The 16076-nt window shown below is 37.6% G+C and overlaps 1 protein-coding gene across 1 annotated transcript; it reads right to left on the bottom strand.

Annotated features, from left to right (window-relative positions):
• Positions 1-11011: 11011 nt before the first annotated feature.
• LOC113278084 (mediator-associated protein 2-like) lies at positions 11012-14793 on the bottom strand. The gene is made up of 5 exons (XM_026527017.1): positions 14657-14793; positions 13844-13975; positions 13660-13738; positions 13464-13547; positions 11012-11557 (listed from the first exon to the last, which is right to left on the bottom strand). The coding sequence occupies exons 2-5, from the start codon at positions 13964-13966 to the stop codon at positions 11160-11162; spliced, it is 684 nt and encodes a 227-aa protein (XP_026382802.1). The 5' UTR covers positions 13967-13975; positions 14657-14793; the 3' UTR covers positions 11012-11159.
• Positions 14794-16076: the final 1283 nt, after the last annotated feature.

Here is a 16076-nt window from a genome sequence, read left to right as displayed (position 1 = left end):
AATGATTCACAGTATATTTGCCCCAACTAATGTTAACTACAAACTTTGAAAATAGGTTTGAAACAGATATGTCACGATTAATTGCCTTCTAGAGCTAGAAAGTGTTAGAGAAAATGAGTTTATAAAATAGTTTGGTTTTTGGTCTAGGTGGAATTGGAACTTAGGATCTATTGGTCACTAAGGACACTAGCTCATTTTTACTATTTGTGAATGAACCTTTAGTCCCACATAGGGAAAACTAAAGATGATACCTCTCCATAAGTATTGAAAATTTTGATATTAGAGTGGCCCTTGGGTCATTAGCATTTTTGGTGCAATCACACATTTTCACACACGCGCGATGCTTCGCGCCGCCGTCCGTGCGGGCGGGCCGGGCTGGGTTCGGGTGTGGGTCAAGACTTATCTTTTTTGACAAAACTTCTTTTGAATTTTTGAATTAATACTTAAAAGATTTCAAACAAAATAAATCTTTGGGCGACATTATGTCTATGCATGAACGTTATATGGGTGTGGGTGTGGGTGTGGGTCAAGACTTATCTTGTATGGATTGAAACAAGCACCTAAACAATGGCATGAAAAATTTGATCATGTAATGTTTTCTAGTGGTTTTAGAATCAATGAATCTGACAAGTGTGTATATACTAAGCTTGTGAATGATGCCTGTGTGATTGTATGCTTGTATGTTGATGATATGCTTATACTTGGTACAAACATGGATGTAATTAATTCCACTAAGAACATGCTGAATGAGAACTTTGACATGAAAGACTTAGGCCCTGCAGATGTAATCTTAGGGATGAAAATTAGAAGAAATTCTAACGGTTATAGTCTTAGTCAATCTCATTATGTTGAATCCGTGCTTAGAAAATTCAATCATTTTGATTGTAAACCTGCTTATACTCCGTATGATCCTTGTTGTAAAATCAAAAAGAACAGAGGTAATGGAGTATCACAACTTGAATACTCACGAGTTATAGGAAGTCTTATGTATTTGATGAACTGTACTAGGCCAGACATTGCTTATGCTGTGAGTAGCATAAGTATGTATACTTGTAATCCAGGGCAGGAACACTGGGATGCACTTTTTAGAGTGTTGAGGTATTTGAAATACACGTTGACCTTTTGTTTGAATTATGAAAGGTATCCTGCCGTCCTTGAGGGATTTTGTGATGCAAACTGGATATCAGACTCAGAGGAGTCTAAGTCTACGAGTGGATATGTTTTCACTCTAGCAGGTGGGGCTGTTTCTTGGAATAGTTCAAAACAGACCTGCATAGCTCGATCCACTATGGAATCTGAGTTTGTTGCGTTAGATAAAGCAGGAGAGGAAGCCACTTGGCTAAGATGCTTTTTAGAAGACATTCCACTCTGGCATAGGCCTGTGCCAGCTATATCTATACATTGTGATAATCAAGCTGCCATAGCTAAAGCTAAGAACAACTACTATAATGGGAAGTCTATACTTATAAAGAGAAGACACGATACCCTAAAACAACGAATCTCAAAAGGCGTTATCTCCATTGATTGGGTTAAGTCCAAGAAGAATATCGCGGACCCTTTGACGAAAGGTTTGTCCAAGGAGATAGTTAGTAATGCATCTAAGGGGATGGGGCTTAGGCTCATTAAATAAACTTGCCATGAAGGATACTCAACCTTGCTGACTGGAGATCCCAAGATCAAGGTTTCGAATGAGAAACTAATTTGTGGCGGGTCAAGGTAAACACTATCAGAGAATTCATTCTCTGCCCCTTCTCTATGGTGTAGACGTGATAGTGTGACTGCATGTGAGGATGACTTTCTATTAAGTCTTAATGAGTTATATAGTTTCAATTTTAGATTGAAGTGGGGTGTAGCAGTAAACACTCTTAATGGCACTCACTTAGCTGAATTCGGAGAAACGGGATTTGTTCGGGCCAAAAAGGACACAACGGCACAAACTCGACAGCACCTAGAGAGATATCACGCGTGGTTATTATCGCGAATTACACCAAACGATGGTAGTTCAAGACATCGCGTTCACTGTCCATCAAGTAGTTCCGGCAATTTCTCACTAAGCAAAGGTTCAAGACCTCATGGACACCTCTTGCCTAAGTGGTATTTCTCGCTTTCCGTTTTCTGATTTTTTATCGGTATTTCATTCATGTGGGGGATTGTTAGAGAAAATGAGTTTATAAAATAGTTTGGTTTTTGGTCTTGGTGGGAATGGAACTTAGGATCTATTGGTCACTAAGGACACTAGCTCATTTTCACTATTTGTGAATGAACCTTTAGTCCCACATAGGGAAAACTAAAGATGATACCTCTCCATGAGTATTGAAAATTTTGATATTAGAGTGGCCCTTGGGTCATTAGCACTTTTGTGCGAGGGAGAGGACTTAGGCAATGGGCTAGTTGGTGCAATCACACATTTTCACACACGCGCGATGCTTCGCGCCGCCGTCGTCCGTGCGGGCGGGCCGAGACGGGTTCGGGTGTGGGTCAAGACTTATCTTTTTTGGCAAAACTTCTTTTGAATTTTTGAATTAATACTTAAAAGATTTCAAACAAAATAAATCTTTGGGCGACATTATGTCTATGCATGAACGTTATATGGGTGTGGGTGTGGGTCAAGACTTATCTTGTATGGATTGAAACAAGCACCTAAACAATGGCATGAAAAATTTGATCATGTAGTGTTTTCTAGTGGTTTTAGAATCAATGAATCTGACAAGTGTGTATATACTAAGCTTGTGAATGATGCTTGTGTGATTGTATCCTTGTATGTTGATGATATGCTTATACTTGGTACAAACATGGATGTAATTAATTCCACTAAGAACATGCTGAATGAGAACTTTGACATGAAAGACTTAGGCCCTGCAGATGTAATCTTAGGGATGAAAATTAGAAGAAATTCTAACGGTTATAGTCTTAGTCAATCTCATTATGTTGAATCCGTGCTTAAAAAATTCAATCATTTTGATTGTAAACCTGCTTATACTCCGTATGATCCTTGTTGTAAAATCAAAAAGAACAGAGGTAATGGAGTATCACAACTTGAATACTCACGAGTTATAGGAAGTCTGATGTATTTGATGAACTGTACTAGGCCAGACATTGCTTATGCCGTGAGTAGGTTAAGTAGGTATACTTGTAATCCAGGGCAGGAACACTGGGATGCACTTTTTAGAGTATTGAGGTATTTGAAATACACGTTGACCTTTTGTTTGAATTATGAAAGGTATCCTGCCGTCCTTGAGGGATTTTGTGATGCAAACTGGATATCAGACTCAGAGGAGTCTAAGTCTACGAGTGGATATGTTTTCACTCTAGCAGGTGGGGCTGTTTCTTGGAATAGTTCAAAACAGACCTGCATAGCTCGATCCACTATGGAATCTGAGTTTATTGCGTTAGATAAAGCAGGAGAGGAAGCCACTTGGCTAAGATGCTTTTTAGAAGACATTCCACTCTGGCATAGGCCTGTGCCAGCTATATCTATACATTGTGATAATCAAGCTGCCATAGCTAAAGCTAAGAACAACTACTATAATGGGAAGTCTATACTTATAAAGAGAAGACACGATACCCTAAAACAACGAATCTCAGAAGGCGTTATCTCCATTGATTGGGTTAAGTCCAAGAAGAATATCGCGGACCCTTTGACGAAAGGTTTGTCCAAGGAGATAGTTAGTAATGCATCTAAGGGGATGGGGCTTAGGCTCATTAAATAAACTTGCCATGAAGGATACTCAACCTTGCTGACTGGAGATCCCAAGATCAAGGTTTCGAATGAGAAACTAATTTGTGGCGGGTCAAGGTAAACACTATCAGAGAATTCATTCTCTGCCCCTTCTCTATGGTGTAGACGTGATAGTGTGACTGCATGTGAGGATGACTTTCTATTAAGTCTTAATGAGTTATATAGTTTCAATTTTAGATTGAAGTGGGGTGTAGCAGTAAACACTCTTAATGGAACTCACTTATCTGAATGTGGAAATGGGTCGCTTCCTATGAGAAGAGAGCTGATTCTCTAGAGCATTCGGAGAAACGGGATTTGTCCGGGCCAAAAAGGACACAACGGCACAAACTCGACAGCACCTAGAGAGATATCACGTGTGGTTATTATAGCGAATTACACCAAACAATGGTAGTTCAAGACATCGCGTTCACTTTCCATCAAGTAGTTCGGCAATTTCTCACTAAGCAAAGGTTGAAGACCTCATGGACACCTCTTGCCTAACTGGTATTTCTCGCTTTCCGTTTTCTGATTTTTTATCGGTATTTCATTCATGTGGGGGATTGTTAGAGAAAATGAGTTTATAAAATAGTTTGGTTTTTGGACTTGGTGGGATTGGAACTTAGGATCTATTGGTCACTAAGGACACTAGCTCATTTTCACTATTTTTGAATGAACCTTTAGTCCCACATAGGGAAAACTAAAGATGATACCTCTCCATGAGTATTGAAAATTTTGATATTAGAGTGGCCCTTGGGTGATTAGCACTTTTGTGCGAGGGAGAGGACTTAGGCAATGGGCTAGTTGGTCCAATCACACATTTTCACACACGCGCGATGCTTCGCGCCGCCGCCGTCCGTGCGGGCGGGCCGAGGCGGGTTCGGGTGTGGGTCAAGACTTATCTTTTTTGGCAAAACTTCTTTTGAATTTTTTAATTAATACTTAAAAGATTTCAAACAAAATAAATCTTTGGGCGACATTATGTCTATGCATGAACGTTATATGGGTGTGGGTGTGGGTCAAGACTTATCTTGTATGGATTGAAACAAGCACCTAAACAATGGCATGAAAAATTTGATCATGTAGTGTTTTCTAGTGGTTTTAGAATCAATGAATCTGACAAGTATGTATATAATAAGCTTGTGAATGATGCCTGTGTGATTGTATCCTTGTATGTTGATGATATTCTTATACTTGGTACAAACATGGATGTAATTAATTCCACTAAGAACATGCTGAATGAGAACTTTGACATGAAAGACTTAGGCCCTGCAGATGTAATCTTAGGGATGAAAATTAGAAGAAATTCTAACGATTATAGTCTTAGTCAATCTCATTATGTTGAATCCGTGCTTAGAAAATTCAATCATTTTGAATGTAAACCTGCTTATACTCCGTATGATCCTTGTTGTAAAATCAAAAAGAACAGAGGTAATGGAGTATCAGAACTTGAATACTCACGAGTTATAGGAAGTCTGATGTATTTGATGAACTGTACTAGGCCAGACATTGCTTATGCTGTGAGTAGGTTAAGTAGGTATACTTGTAATCCAGGGCAGGAACACTGGGATGCACTTTTTAGAGTGTTGAGGTATTTGAAATACACGTTGACCTTTTTTTTTGAATTATGAAAGGTATCCTGCCGTCCTTGAGGGATTTTGTGATGCAAACTGGATATCAGACTCAGAGGAGTCTAAGTCTACGAGTGGATATGTTTTCACTCTAGCAGGTGGGGCTGTTTCTTGGAATAGTTCAAAACATACCTGCATAGCTCGATCCACTATGGAATCTGAGTTTATTGCGTTAGATAAAGCAGGAGAGGAAGCCACTTGGATAAGATGCTTTTTAGAAGACATTCCTCTCTGGCATAGGCCTGTGCCAGCTATATCTATACATTGTGATAATCAAGCTGCCATAGCTAAAGCTAAGAACAACTACTATAATGGGAAGTCTATACTTATAAAGAGAAGACACGATACCCTAAAACAACGAATCTCAAAAGTCGTTATCTCCATTGATTGGGTTATGTCCAAGGAGAATATCGCGGACCCTTTGACGAAAGGTTTGTCCAAGGAGATAGTTAGTAATGCATCTAAGGGGATGGGGCTTAGGCTCATTAAATAAACTTTCCATGAAGGATACTCAACCTTGCTGACTGGAGATCCCAAGATCAAGGTTTCGAATGAGAAACTAATTTGTGGCGGGTCAAGGTAAACACTATCAGAGAATTCATTCTCCGCCCCTTCTCTATGGTGTAGACGTGATAGTGTGACTGCATGTGAGGATGACTTTCTATTAAGTCTTAATGAGTTCTACAGTTTCAATTTTAGATTGAAGTGGGGTGTAGCAGTAAACACTCTTAATGGAACTCACTTATCTGAATGTGGAAATGGGTCGCTTCCTATGAGAAGATAGCTGATTCTCTAGAGCATTCGGAGAAACGGGATTTGTCCAGGGCCAAAAAGGACACAACGGCACAAACTCGACAACACCTAGAGAGATATCACGCGTGGTTATTATCGCGGATTACACCAAACGATGGTAGTTCAAGACATCGCGTTCACTGTCCATCAAGTAGTTCCGGAAATTTCTCACTAAGCAAAGGTTCAAGACCTCATGGACACCTCTTTCCTAAGTGGTATTTCTCGCTTTCCGTTTTCTGATTTTTTATCGGTATTTCATTCATGTGGGGGATTGTTAGAGAAAATGAGTTTATAAAATAGTTTGGTTTTTGGTCTTGGTGGGATTAGAACTTAGGATCTATTGGTCACTAAGGAAACTAGCTCATTTTCACTATTTGTGAATGAACCTTTAGTCCCACATAGGGAAAACTAAAGATGATACCTCTCCATAATTATTGAAAATTTTGATATTAGAGTGGCCCTTGGGTCATTAGCACTTTTGTGCGAGGGAGAGGACTTAGGAAATGGGCCGGGCCGAGCTCGGGTGCGGGTGTGGGTCAAGACTTATCTTTTTTGGCAAAACTTCTTTTGAATTTTTGAATTAATACTTAAAAGATTTCAAACAAAATAAATCTTTGGGCGACATTATGTCTATGCATGAACGTTATATTAACATTATGATGCATGAACGTTTTATATTTATTATGCATGAACGTTACATCAACATTATGATGCATGAACGTTTTATATTTATGATGCATGAACGTTTTATATCAACATTATGATGCATGGACGTTTTAGATCGACATTATGATGCATGAACGTTTTAAACCGTTTGGAAATTAATTCTAATTGTTTTAATGCGCGTTAATGAGACATCTCTCACTTCTACCCTATATAAGTCGATCATTTTTTTCATTTCAATTCGTGTCCAGAAGAGCTACTATCCTCTTCTTTTCGTCTTGTCCCCCTGTGTGGTCCTTTGTTTTCATTCTGTGCGCAATTGTTGTTGAGGTCGTAAGAGTGGGAAAGTACTGTACTGCTAACAGTGCTTGCAACGGGCAGTTTTATCCTGGTACGACTTGACCACAGGGTATAAGCATCACTCATTTTTGAGGCGTACCGGTCAACTATCGTCTTAAGGACAGCGTGTTGAACACGTGACTTTGTCCTCTGTGTGATGTCCATTTGAGTGTTCATTTACCTTCCAGAAATTAATCAATTTTATTCTAACATCTTTCTTGAGTGTTTTATTGTTACAGATGCAACAGAAAGATTGGAAGCGTGATGTGTTACTGGAACCAACTGCGAAGTGTGAATTATTTTGATTAATTATAAGACAAACGTCAACAATGAACACCACGGGATCTGTGGCGCAATGGTAGCGTGTCTGACTCTAGATCAGAAGGTTGTGTGTTCGATTAACTATATATAATAGGCTAAAGGCAGATACTTGAAACATGTGTTAGTTTCAAGTTTTTTTCTTTATCAAAAAGAATTGAAGTCTTTGGACCATTTGGTAGATGCGTCCAATATCTCTATGCAGATAATCTTTTAGATATACTCAAGGGGTTTGTGTGTGGAACATACATTGAGTATTAATGAACAAGAACTACCAACACAGAATTCAGAATTATCTACAGAAGGAGTAGTTCCCCGAATAAGCTCAATTCGCTTGCCACGATCAAATACGGAATCGTTGTTGAATCGACAAGAAACTCTGGTGGTGATTTTGAATCAGGGAAGAACAAGTAGCTTCTGCCATGGTACAATTGGGATTGATGGTTGAGATAAGATGTAATTCAAATTCACAAAGGTTTTGTAGGAATGAGTTTGAGTTAATTTTGGTGTTGGCAGTAAGAGGAATTCTTGTAGTTCAATTTACATGTCCATCAATCCCCCATTAAGTTTTCCAGCAAATCCTAGGGGTAAGAGGGGATCAGACTCAAAATGGAGGATTTGCTGGAAAAGTGATTCCTAGGAAAAACGTGAACCCAAGGAGTTTTGACAACCAAACATACCGGGGGAAATATAATTCCACCAAATCCCTTGACCTCATAAATCGTACTTTTAAAATTCTACATCCAAACCTACCAATAAATATATGAAAAAGTTGTTTCTGGTGATGTTAGAAGATCGACGAATTGTTATTCGTGTGGTACAAGTGCAAAGGAGGAATTCGGCTTAGATGCTGGCTCTAGCTCAAAGTAAGGACAACTTTGATTCGTGCACGAGGATGGCCTTTTATGACCGTCCGATTGAAATATAAAAGATGACCCAAAGAAAACCTTGGGTCTTGTTGATTGAAAAAAAAAAGAAAAAAAACATTGGGTCTTCCCACTTCCCCTTACATTTTTTACTATGACGTGAATAAGCCTCATACCAAATGGTGGGGAGCGGATGGTCCCAAAATTGGTCACTTTGAATCGATGTCACACCATCTCCATGAATACTGACTAGCTTAGCTCATCCTTATTCCTTAGTATTCCACAGTTCCCGGGTGAACTAATATGAAATTTGAAATAAATTTCACATTTCCGCACAAAAATCGAATAACCCGAGCAGAACTTTTCCTTTATTCTCATTAAAAATCTTTGACCAAATAGAGGTTCGTTTGTACATTCTGACTCGTACTGACTTATAACATCATTCATCTTTTTTCCTTTTCTTCTCTGTCTTTAACTCTCTTTAATACATTTCGTGTTTATATTGAACTAAATGATCTCATGTTTGTAGCTCTGCCACACTCATAATTTCTTCATTTCTTACGGGAGTAAACCCCCCAACTAAAATACTTTAAAGCTCACTTCTCTCTCACTCTATATCTCTCTTTCTCTCAGTATCTTGTTTTTTTTTATGGGGGAAAATACAGCAGTCATGGTAGTAATGGAAGGAGAAGAAGAAGATGGGAAAAGAGCTATAAGTTTTAGAGATGAAGATTATAACACTAGAAGAGTGTTTTTGAGAAGTTATCCTCTCTATGTAGAAGTAAATAGAAAAGGTAGTGAAGATGATGATGAAGAAGAAAATGATGTAAATCATCTAGCAATAGTTGTTTATGGATCAACTGATGATGCAGAGAAGCATCAAGAAAAAGAGATTAAAGAGAATGGTAAAGAAGAGTCTGTGAAGAAGAAGAAGAAGAAGAAGAAGAAGAAGGTTAATAATGTAATCAAAAGTAGAGTTTATAGTGTTCTTCGTTGGGGGGAAAGAAAAGTACTGCATATTAATAAACTTAGTAAGCATCAGTTGTCTTTTTGTCTTGTTGCTTGTCATCCATTTAGGTTTAGTAAGCATCATCATCATTCTTCTTCTTCTCCATCTTGTCTGTTCTGAAACTTCTCCGCTGTAACTGCTGGACCACAGAAGGGTTTTGAAATTAATTTTTCTGGGGGGTCTGATGTTGATGATGATCTAGATGGATGGTATGTATTTTGAGCCTTGTTTATTTTGTCCTCATTTTTCATGAGTTTTTGTTGTTTTTGAGTTCACTATCAGATTAATGAAAGTTTATTAGGTGTTCTATGTTAATCCTGCTGTGATTTCTGTTTTACATAGCTGCTAACTAAAATTAATATACCAATGAATGATGGAAGGGAAACAGGCGAAGTTATTAGAAGGTACCATAAAATTGATTCGTCGGGTGGGGGGTGTCACCCTGTAACATTTAATACACATTAAACACACTTTAATCCCATTTGATGTTACCGGTTAAACGGTTAAAGATTTAAGATTCTCATCTACTTTAGGACGTCTTTTCGTCCAATAGATCTTACACTGAAAAATACACTTGAATCACTTAAAATTGGTCTAATGGTGGTGGTGGGTCTAGGATTTTGATCCGGAGATGGAAAAAAAAACTCTTAAGTTCATGGAAGCAAATTAGACTTGTGATAGAAACTTTAAGTTTGTCAAGACCAAAATGAGGGTTAGGAGAGAACTAGATTGGGAGTCAACTGACCCCTATTGAGCATTCATACACAGTTTTAGTGTAAATGGTATTGAGAAGTCGCATTCAGAACATACAATATGCTGGTTTATATAATTCTATAAGATTTTGAAACTTCCGGAAATTTGGAAGACTTCGGCCTACAAAAATAACAATTTTCTTGTATGTTCGATTTTTGTGTTTCTCTCTAATCCAAATGCATGCTTAGTTTTGGTTCATTTGCGATAAACTCGAGAAGGGTTATTGTATACGGAACGGAGTCACGCATGCAGAATATCTTATCTGGATAAGCTACACCACACTACTCTATTCTACTCTTTCATAGAAGCAAAGGTCTTGTCGTCCATTTTACAGTCGAGGAAGGTTTCCATAAGATTATGAATTTAAATAGTCCTTTCTCATTTTGGATTTGTAAAGAAAAAATTAATTAGTCTTGGGAAATTGTGAAAGGAGTGAATAAGGTTGAGAAGTACTCGTTTTCAAGTGTCAAGCTTTTTAGCTTTACTCGACAATGAAACGTAACACAACTTTCAGTCTTTTCTTGGAGATTGCATTGAAGCTTTCCTTTCAAAATCTGTTGTTATATGCTGTTTATAGGAAACAGTTCTTTCTTTTTACTTTTGTTTTTTGTCCCTCCTTTCTTTTCTTTTGCTTTAAAAATTCGTTTAGAAACAAAAACAGCAGAGTAAGTTAAAATTTATTCAGCAGGCTTTTTAGGTTTACGTGACATGAGATGAGAGTGTCATTGGGTCTGGAACTCTGGATGCTCATTTCAAACTTATCCCTCCAGAACGAGACACTACACGAATTGAACTGCACATAGGCTCGGCTCAGCAGTCGCACTACAATCTCGGTTCTGAGTTCATTTGCCATCGAGAGTGGCTCTTTGGCCAAGCGGGTGAACAATTTTAACCTTCAATACAAAAATACAGCACAAGAAGAAAATGGTAAAACTAATGATTCATTAACTGTAAAGAAGGCCCAAATGCCTTGGTTCATATTTCATACATTACTCTCACTTGAAAAGGACTTGCAAAATCTTGATATCAAAGGAACAAAAAAATTCAAGATTTTTCAGAACCCCTCCTCCTTTTTACTCTGTTTCTTCCTTGGTCTTCTTCTTCTTCTTCTTAGAGTTCTCTGAACGAGAAGACCCAGCAGATCCAGAAGAAGTTGTAGTAACACCACTTCCATGTCCTCCTGATAAGTTAACCACCGGAGAAATTGTTCTTGTTGGTTCATTGACGCGTCTTTTCTTGGATGGCTCACCGCTATTAAATAGTTTACCTCGGGACATTCCACTAATTGCAGGCAAAATTCCTCGCCTACCACCACTAGATTTAGATGGAGTTATTGCAGTTGAGTGTGCTCTTGCACTCTGTTGAGCCGCACGTTCAGCCTTGGCCTTTTCTTTAGCTTCTTTAGCTTTTTCTTCAAGCTCGCGGAGTTCTGGATAGCGGACCAAAGAAACACGGCGTGAAATTTTTCCAGCTGCAACAAGAATAAACAATAGTCGGATACTGATTAAGCAATAAGGTAGACTAAAGCAAGTATAGACATCAGATATTCGGTCAGAATAGTTTTAAGAAGCATTGTAATTACATAACACAATTAAGACTACAAACCCAAAACAGCATGAAGTCTACTGATTTATTCATACCCCAATGTGCAATGATCATAAAGTATAAAAATTAATGAATGGTAAAAATTCTGAATAAAGATAATAGCAAGAAGCCTACAAATTCATTCATCTAAAGAATCAAACAAGCGGGTACCATTTTTCAAGGCGTTAAATGATATGCCAAGCAATATCATGACAGTAAGACACTGGCCACAATAATGCACTTCAATAATCGCCGAGAACTAGAGCTTCCGCTTTATCTTTTTAATGAATTCATAATTGGAGATCTAGTGGAAGTCTCTTAATGGCAGAACAGGTGTATAAGAAAGAGCAAGGAGAACAGAATGGATTCTTTCAATAATATAAGGTCTGTAAGCTGTATTCAGGATGGTTAAGTCCGCACGAAAGCTGTAAGAAATAAATTACAAAAAATATTTGCACACCTCATTGTAAGCTGTTTATAAACTATACTCAAGACCTGGTCTTCATTGAACTAATTTGAATATGTGGCAATAACCGATTTTAACAAAGATAAGGTATCCTGGCAGATTAACAGTACAGAAATAGACATGATAATTGGTCTATTGGATTTTAAACTTTGCTTACTTATATGTGGATTTTACGTGTACATATGTTGAAGTTTCTCTGCGGAATCAACTGTACTCTTTCCCCAACATGGCATATACTACTTCATTTCAAGCTTTAACCATTCAAAAAAAGCTTTTATGCACCTAGATAGCCCGCGCTTATGTACTGCCTTGATTAATTATAAACTAACCATTTGACTGCACTATCATGTAGGTTACTTTGTCTGTTGTTGCCAAACTCTAACTTTCAAAGATATCATAGGTGTTTGAATATGTGGAGCATTGGCCTTAGCAGAAGTTAAGCATATTTCAATAGAAATACTGAAAGCAACCATTCTAATTCACAGATCACCCAAATTGTAGGGTATTCTCTATCTTCAGAAATTGACGATACGAAATAACTCTAGCAGGCAATGATACGTAAGAGCACGGGACCTAAAAATTTCGTACTGAAGATGCATGTACAAACAAGAGAATTCATAAAGGTACTACACTGCGATGGCGACTTGCCAGACAATCATCTCAAATAGCATACAATTCCAAGATGGAAACCTCATTAGCGTGCCTGTCAAAGCATTTGAACATCATAATCTGTTTCATATTCTAAGGAAAAAGAACTTTACACAACCCCTAATTCAGTAAGAAAGCTAAACTCTGAATTGAAACAAGCCTGTTATGTTCTTATTCATTTTTGGGATTTCCAAAAATATGCCGAAGATAAAAGACTAGAAACATAACTGCAGGAAGGAGTCGGACATTTCATGTTATTCTTTTATCTTGGGTAGCCATAGAGGTGATTAAACTAAAAGAAAGAAAAATTATGAGAAGTTCGACAAAACTATGACTTCAAGTGTTTGGAATAGAGAATCAAAGCTTACAGACTAGTCAAAATGTCTTAAAGGGAGATAGTCATCAGGCCAATAGTGTTTCTTGAATCTCAGATGAACTAAACAACCTCATCGTGCCTAGTGAGTAAAAGATTCACAGCCTAAAGTGAGCAAATATTGACTTCAACCCAAACAAAAAGAAGTTCTATATGTTTATCTGGTATTATAATACAAGCAAGCTAGTGCGCACACAAAGATATTGTACATGTGTGCCAATTGCAATCTACAAAAGCAAAATTCACCCTTAAAAACTGTCCTAAAGAGAAACCATACCGTCTACAGAATCAAGAAATAAGACGTACCAATCTTTGCCTCAGATGCAGAGGATAGAAATACAGTTGCATCTGGTTCTTGAGATGCATAGCTCACCATTTCGTATGACATTCCTACCATAATACAATACATAGAATAAGTATAATGATATAAATGGCCAAAGGAAAAGAAAACAACAAAAGCTTACCCTCTATGATATGTCACAAAACAAGGATTTACTTTTACCTGATGAAGTTTCAAAACTAGCTAATTGTCCATCATGATGCAACTTAATTGACACTTCTTCGCCATCAAAATCAGGATCCTGGAATCCCAAATAACAATATAAAGGTGAATATTCTAAACTAAAATGGTAAACACTTACACAAACTGATAGACCGATAACTGAGAACTAACAGAAACCCCTTACTTGTTTATCTGGCCACTGGATAAGCCAAAACTCCTTCGATTCTGATAAAGGGATTTCCAGAAGTGAGTCTTTGACATCCTCTTGAAATTCGTTTGCTGGTTTATATTCGTCAACAGCCTCCATTAATGAAACCTAAACCACCAAGACAACGAACACTTAAGTTATAATTTCCATATTTATGTAACAACAGAAACAGTATATTGAGTTCACTCAGTGAGAGAACGAAGAGCGAGACTTAAATACATAACAGGTGCGCCCTGGTATATCCAGTAACGGCAATTGCAGTAAGTAATGAGGGTTTATTCGATAAAGACGGTGCCGTAAAATATGATTCATATAGAAGACATGTATAGGTAATGTGCTGTGGCTCTGCTTAATTTATTAGAACGGTTACTGCTCAATCTTTTCACAAATATTGTAAGAAGTTCCATCTTCAAACTGTCTGATGTTCCCAGTATCTCCTACTATCTTTCACTAACACAACGAGCACCATAGTAATTGCTACTAGGCCGAGTCAATACAAAGACACAACAATAAACCCTAAACTCAGAGAAATGCAAAATCTTAAACCCAAACTGTAATATTGAAATCCCCAAGCAAAAGAACTCAACTTAAATTCTATTTTAAATTAACCTAAAACCCTAACTTTTGTTATCTCCAACAACATAATCTAAAATTTATTCTACACATTGTTAGAAACAAGAAATGAACATCCCAGCATCAAAGAGGGAAGCAAACAAGATGATTAATCAAAATCAAATAGAAAAGAAAACTTCAAGAGATAAGAACAGAAAAAGATTACAGAAATCATACCGGTTTAAGGAAATTCACAGAGAATTCGTTTCTGGTTTGCGGAACAAAAATAACTCTCTCCCCCCCTCCCTCTCTCGCTGGTATAAACCCTGGTTCGCAAAACCCTCTTCACACAGGTATATTTGCGTATCGAAAAAAAAATGTGTATCGCAAAAAAACTTGTCTATTGCTCAAGAGGGTTTTTTTGGTTCACCCAGCGGTCAGGATACACTTGCTTTTTCCAACTAGCGGCTGAGATTTATCCTCCCCCTCCCAGCAGTTTTTTTTTTTTTTTTGCTAAGAAACACACCAATTCATTAACAAAGAAGGGAATTACAGACAACATTCAAGTTCTCGTTCCTGATAAGAGAGTTCAAAAAATTAGGAAAGGAGACCCAAAGACCCTTAAGATTGGTTTTTCTAGCCCGACGTGGCCGGTCTGCTAGAGAATTATTTACCCGCTTAATATACATAATTTTAAAAGACAAAGAACTGGAAATTAAACTCCGACAATGTTCAAGAAGATCCATACTCCTCCACTCCGCATTAGAACTGTCTCCATTCACAAAGTTCACCAATTGGAGGTAATCACTAACAAACACAACTTTGGGAAGATTCATCTCTTCTGTCCAAGAGATTGCCAAAATTAAAGCAGCAGCTTCAGCACCTACTGCATCTGAAATCAACCCAAAATCCGAGTGGGAGCTTCTTACATTTCCTGCAATATCACACCAGATAACACCAACACCCATTTTAAAATCTTTATAAGATCCATCAACAAACATAAAATGATCCACTTCAGAAATTGGGATCCTAACATCACGACTAATAGCAGAAGAGCGAAGCTGAGTAGTAGTATAAGAACTAATCATTCTCTTGATATCCATAATGACCCTATTCAAATCAATAGAGACATTCCTGAAGAGCACATCACACCTAAACTTCCATACACACCACATAACTACAACACCAACACTAGGCCAAGCAACTTTAAAAGGGGAAATTCTAAGAGCATAGTCATGCCAATATAGAAAAAAGTCATCAATTCACTCCAGATCAATCGATGTAAGGTGTTGTAAAGAAATCCCAAACCAAATGTGAGAGACAACATGACAATTAATAAACAAGTGCATCACAGTTTCTTCATGAGCATGGCAAAGAGGACAAGTAACATCCACAGTCGGGTTATAAAGATGAATAAGCGCGTTAACTGGAAGCATATATGCAAAAAAAATCCACAAGAAGAAATTAATTTTCGGCAAGCAATCGATACCCCAAACTTTTCTCCAAAAAGCCGAATCAACAGAAGAGCAGGAATCATTCATATAGACTCTATAGGTAGATTTTATAGTGAACTCGCCATTTTTAGTATGAGCCCACTTTAGAGAATCGCATTGATTATGGTTTAATCTTATCGACCTAATCCTAGTTACTTCATCAG

Source organism: Papaver somniferum, chromosome 5 (genome assembly GCF_003573695.1).
Source record: "Papaver somniferum cultivar HN1 chromosome 5, ASM357369v1, whole genome shotgun sequence".
NCBI lineage: Eukaryota > Viridiplantae > Streptophyta > Magnoliopsida > Ranunculales > Papaveraceae > Papaver > Papaver somniferum.
The sequence above is the reverse complement of the archived record's forward strand: the minus strand, read 5'-3'. Positions and strand labels throughout refer to the sequence as shown.

Bases quoted from the DNA above. Each gene is read 5' to 3' on its own strand.
- LOC113278084 (XM_026527017.1), bottom strand. From the start codon at position 13,966: ATGGAGGCTGTTGACGAATATAAACCAGCAAACGAATTTCAAGAGGAT. The intron at 13,739-13,843 runs GTAAGGGGTTTC...TTGGGATTCCAG, and splicing joins TCCAGTGGCCAGATAAACAA to GATCCTGATTTTGATGGCGA. The intron at 11,558-13,463 runs GTACGTCTTATT...TTCTTGTTGCAG, and splicing joins TGCATCTGAGGCAAAGATTG to CTGGAAAAATTTCACGCCGT.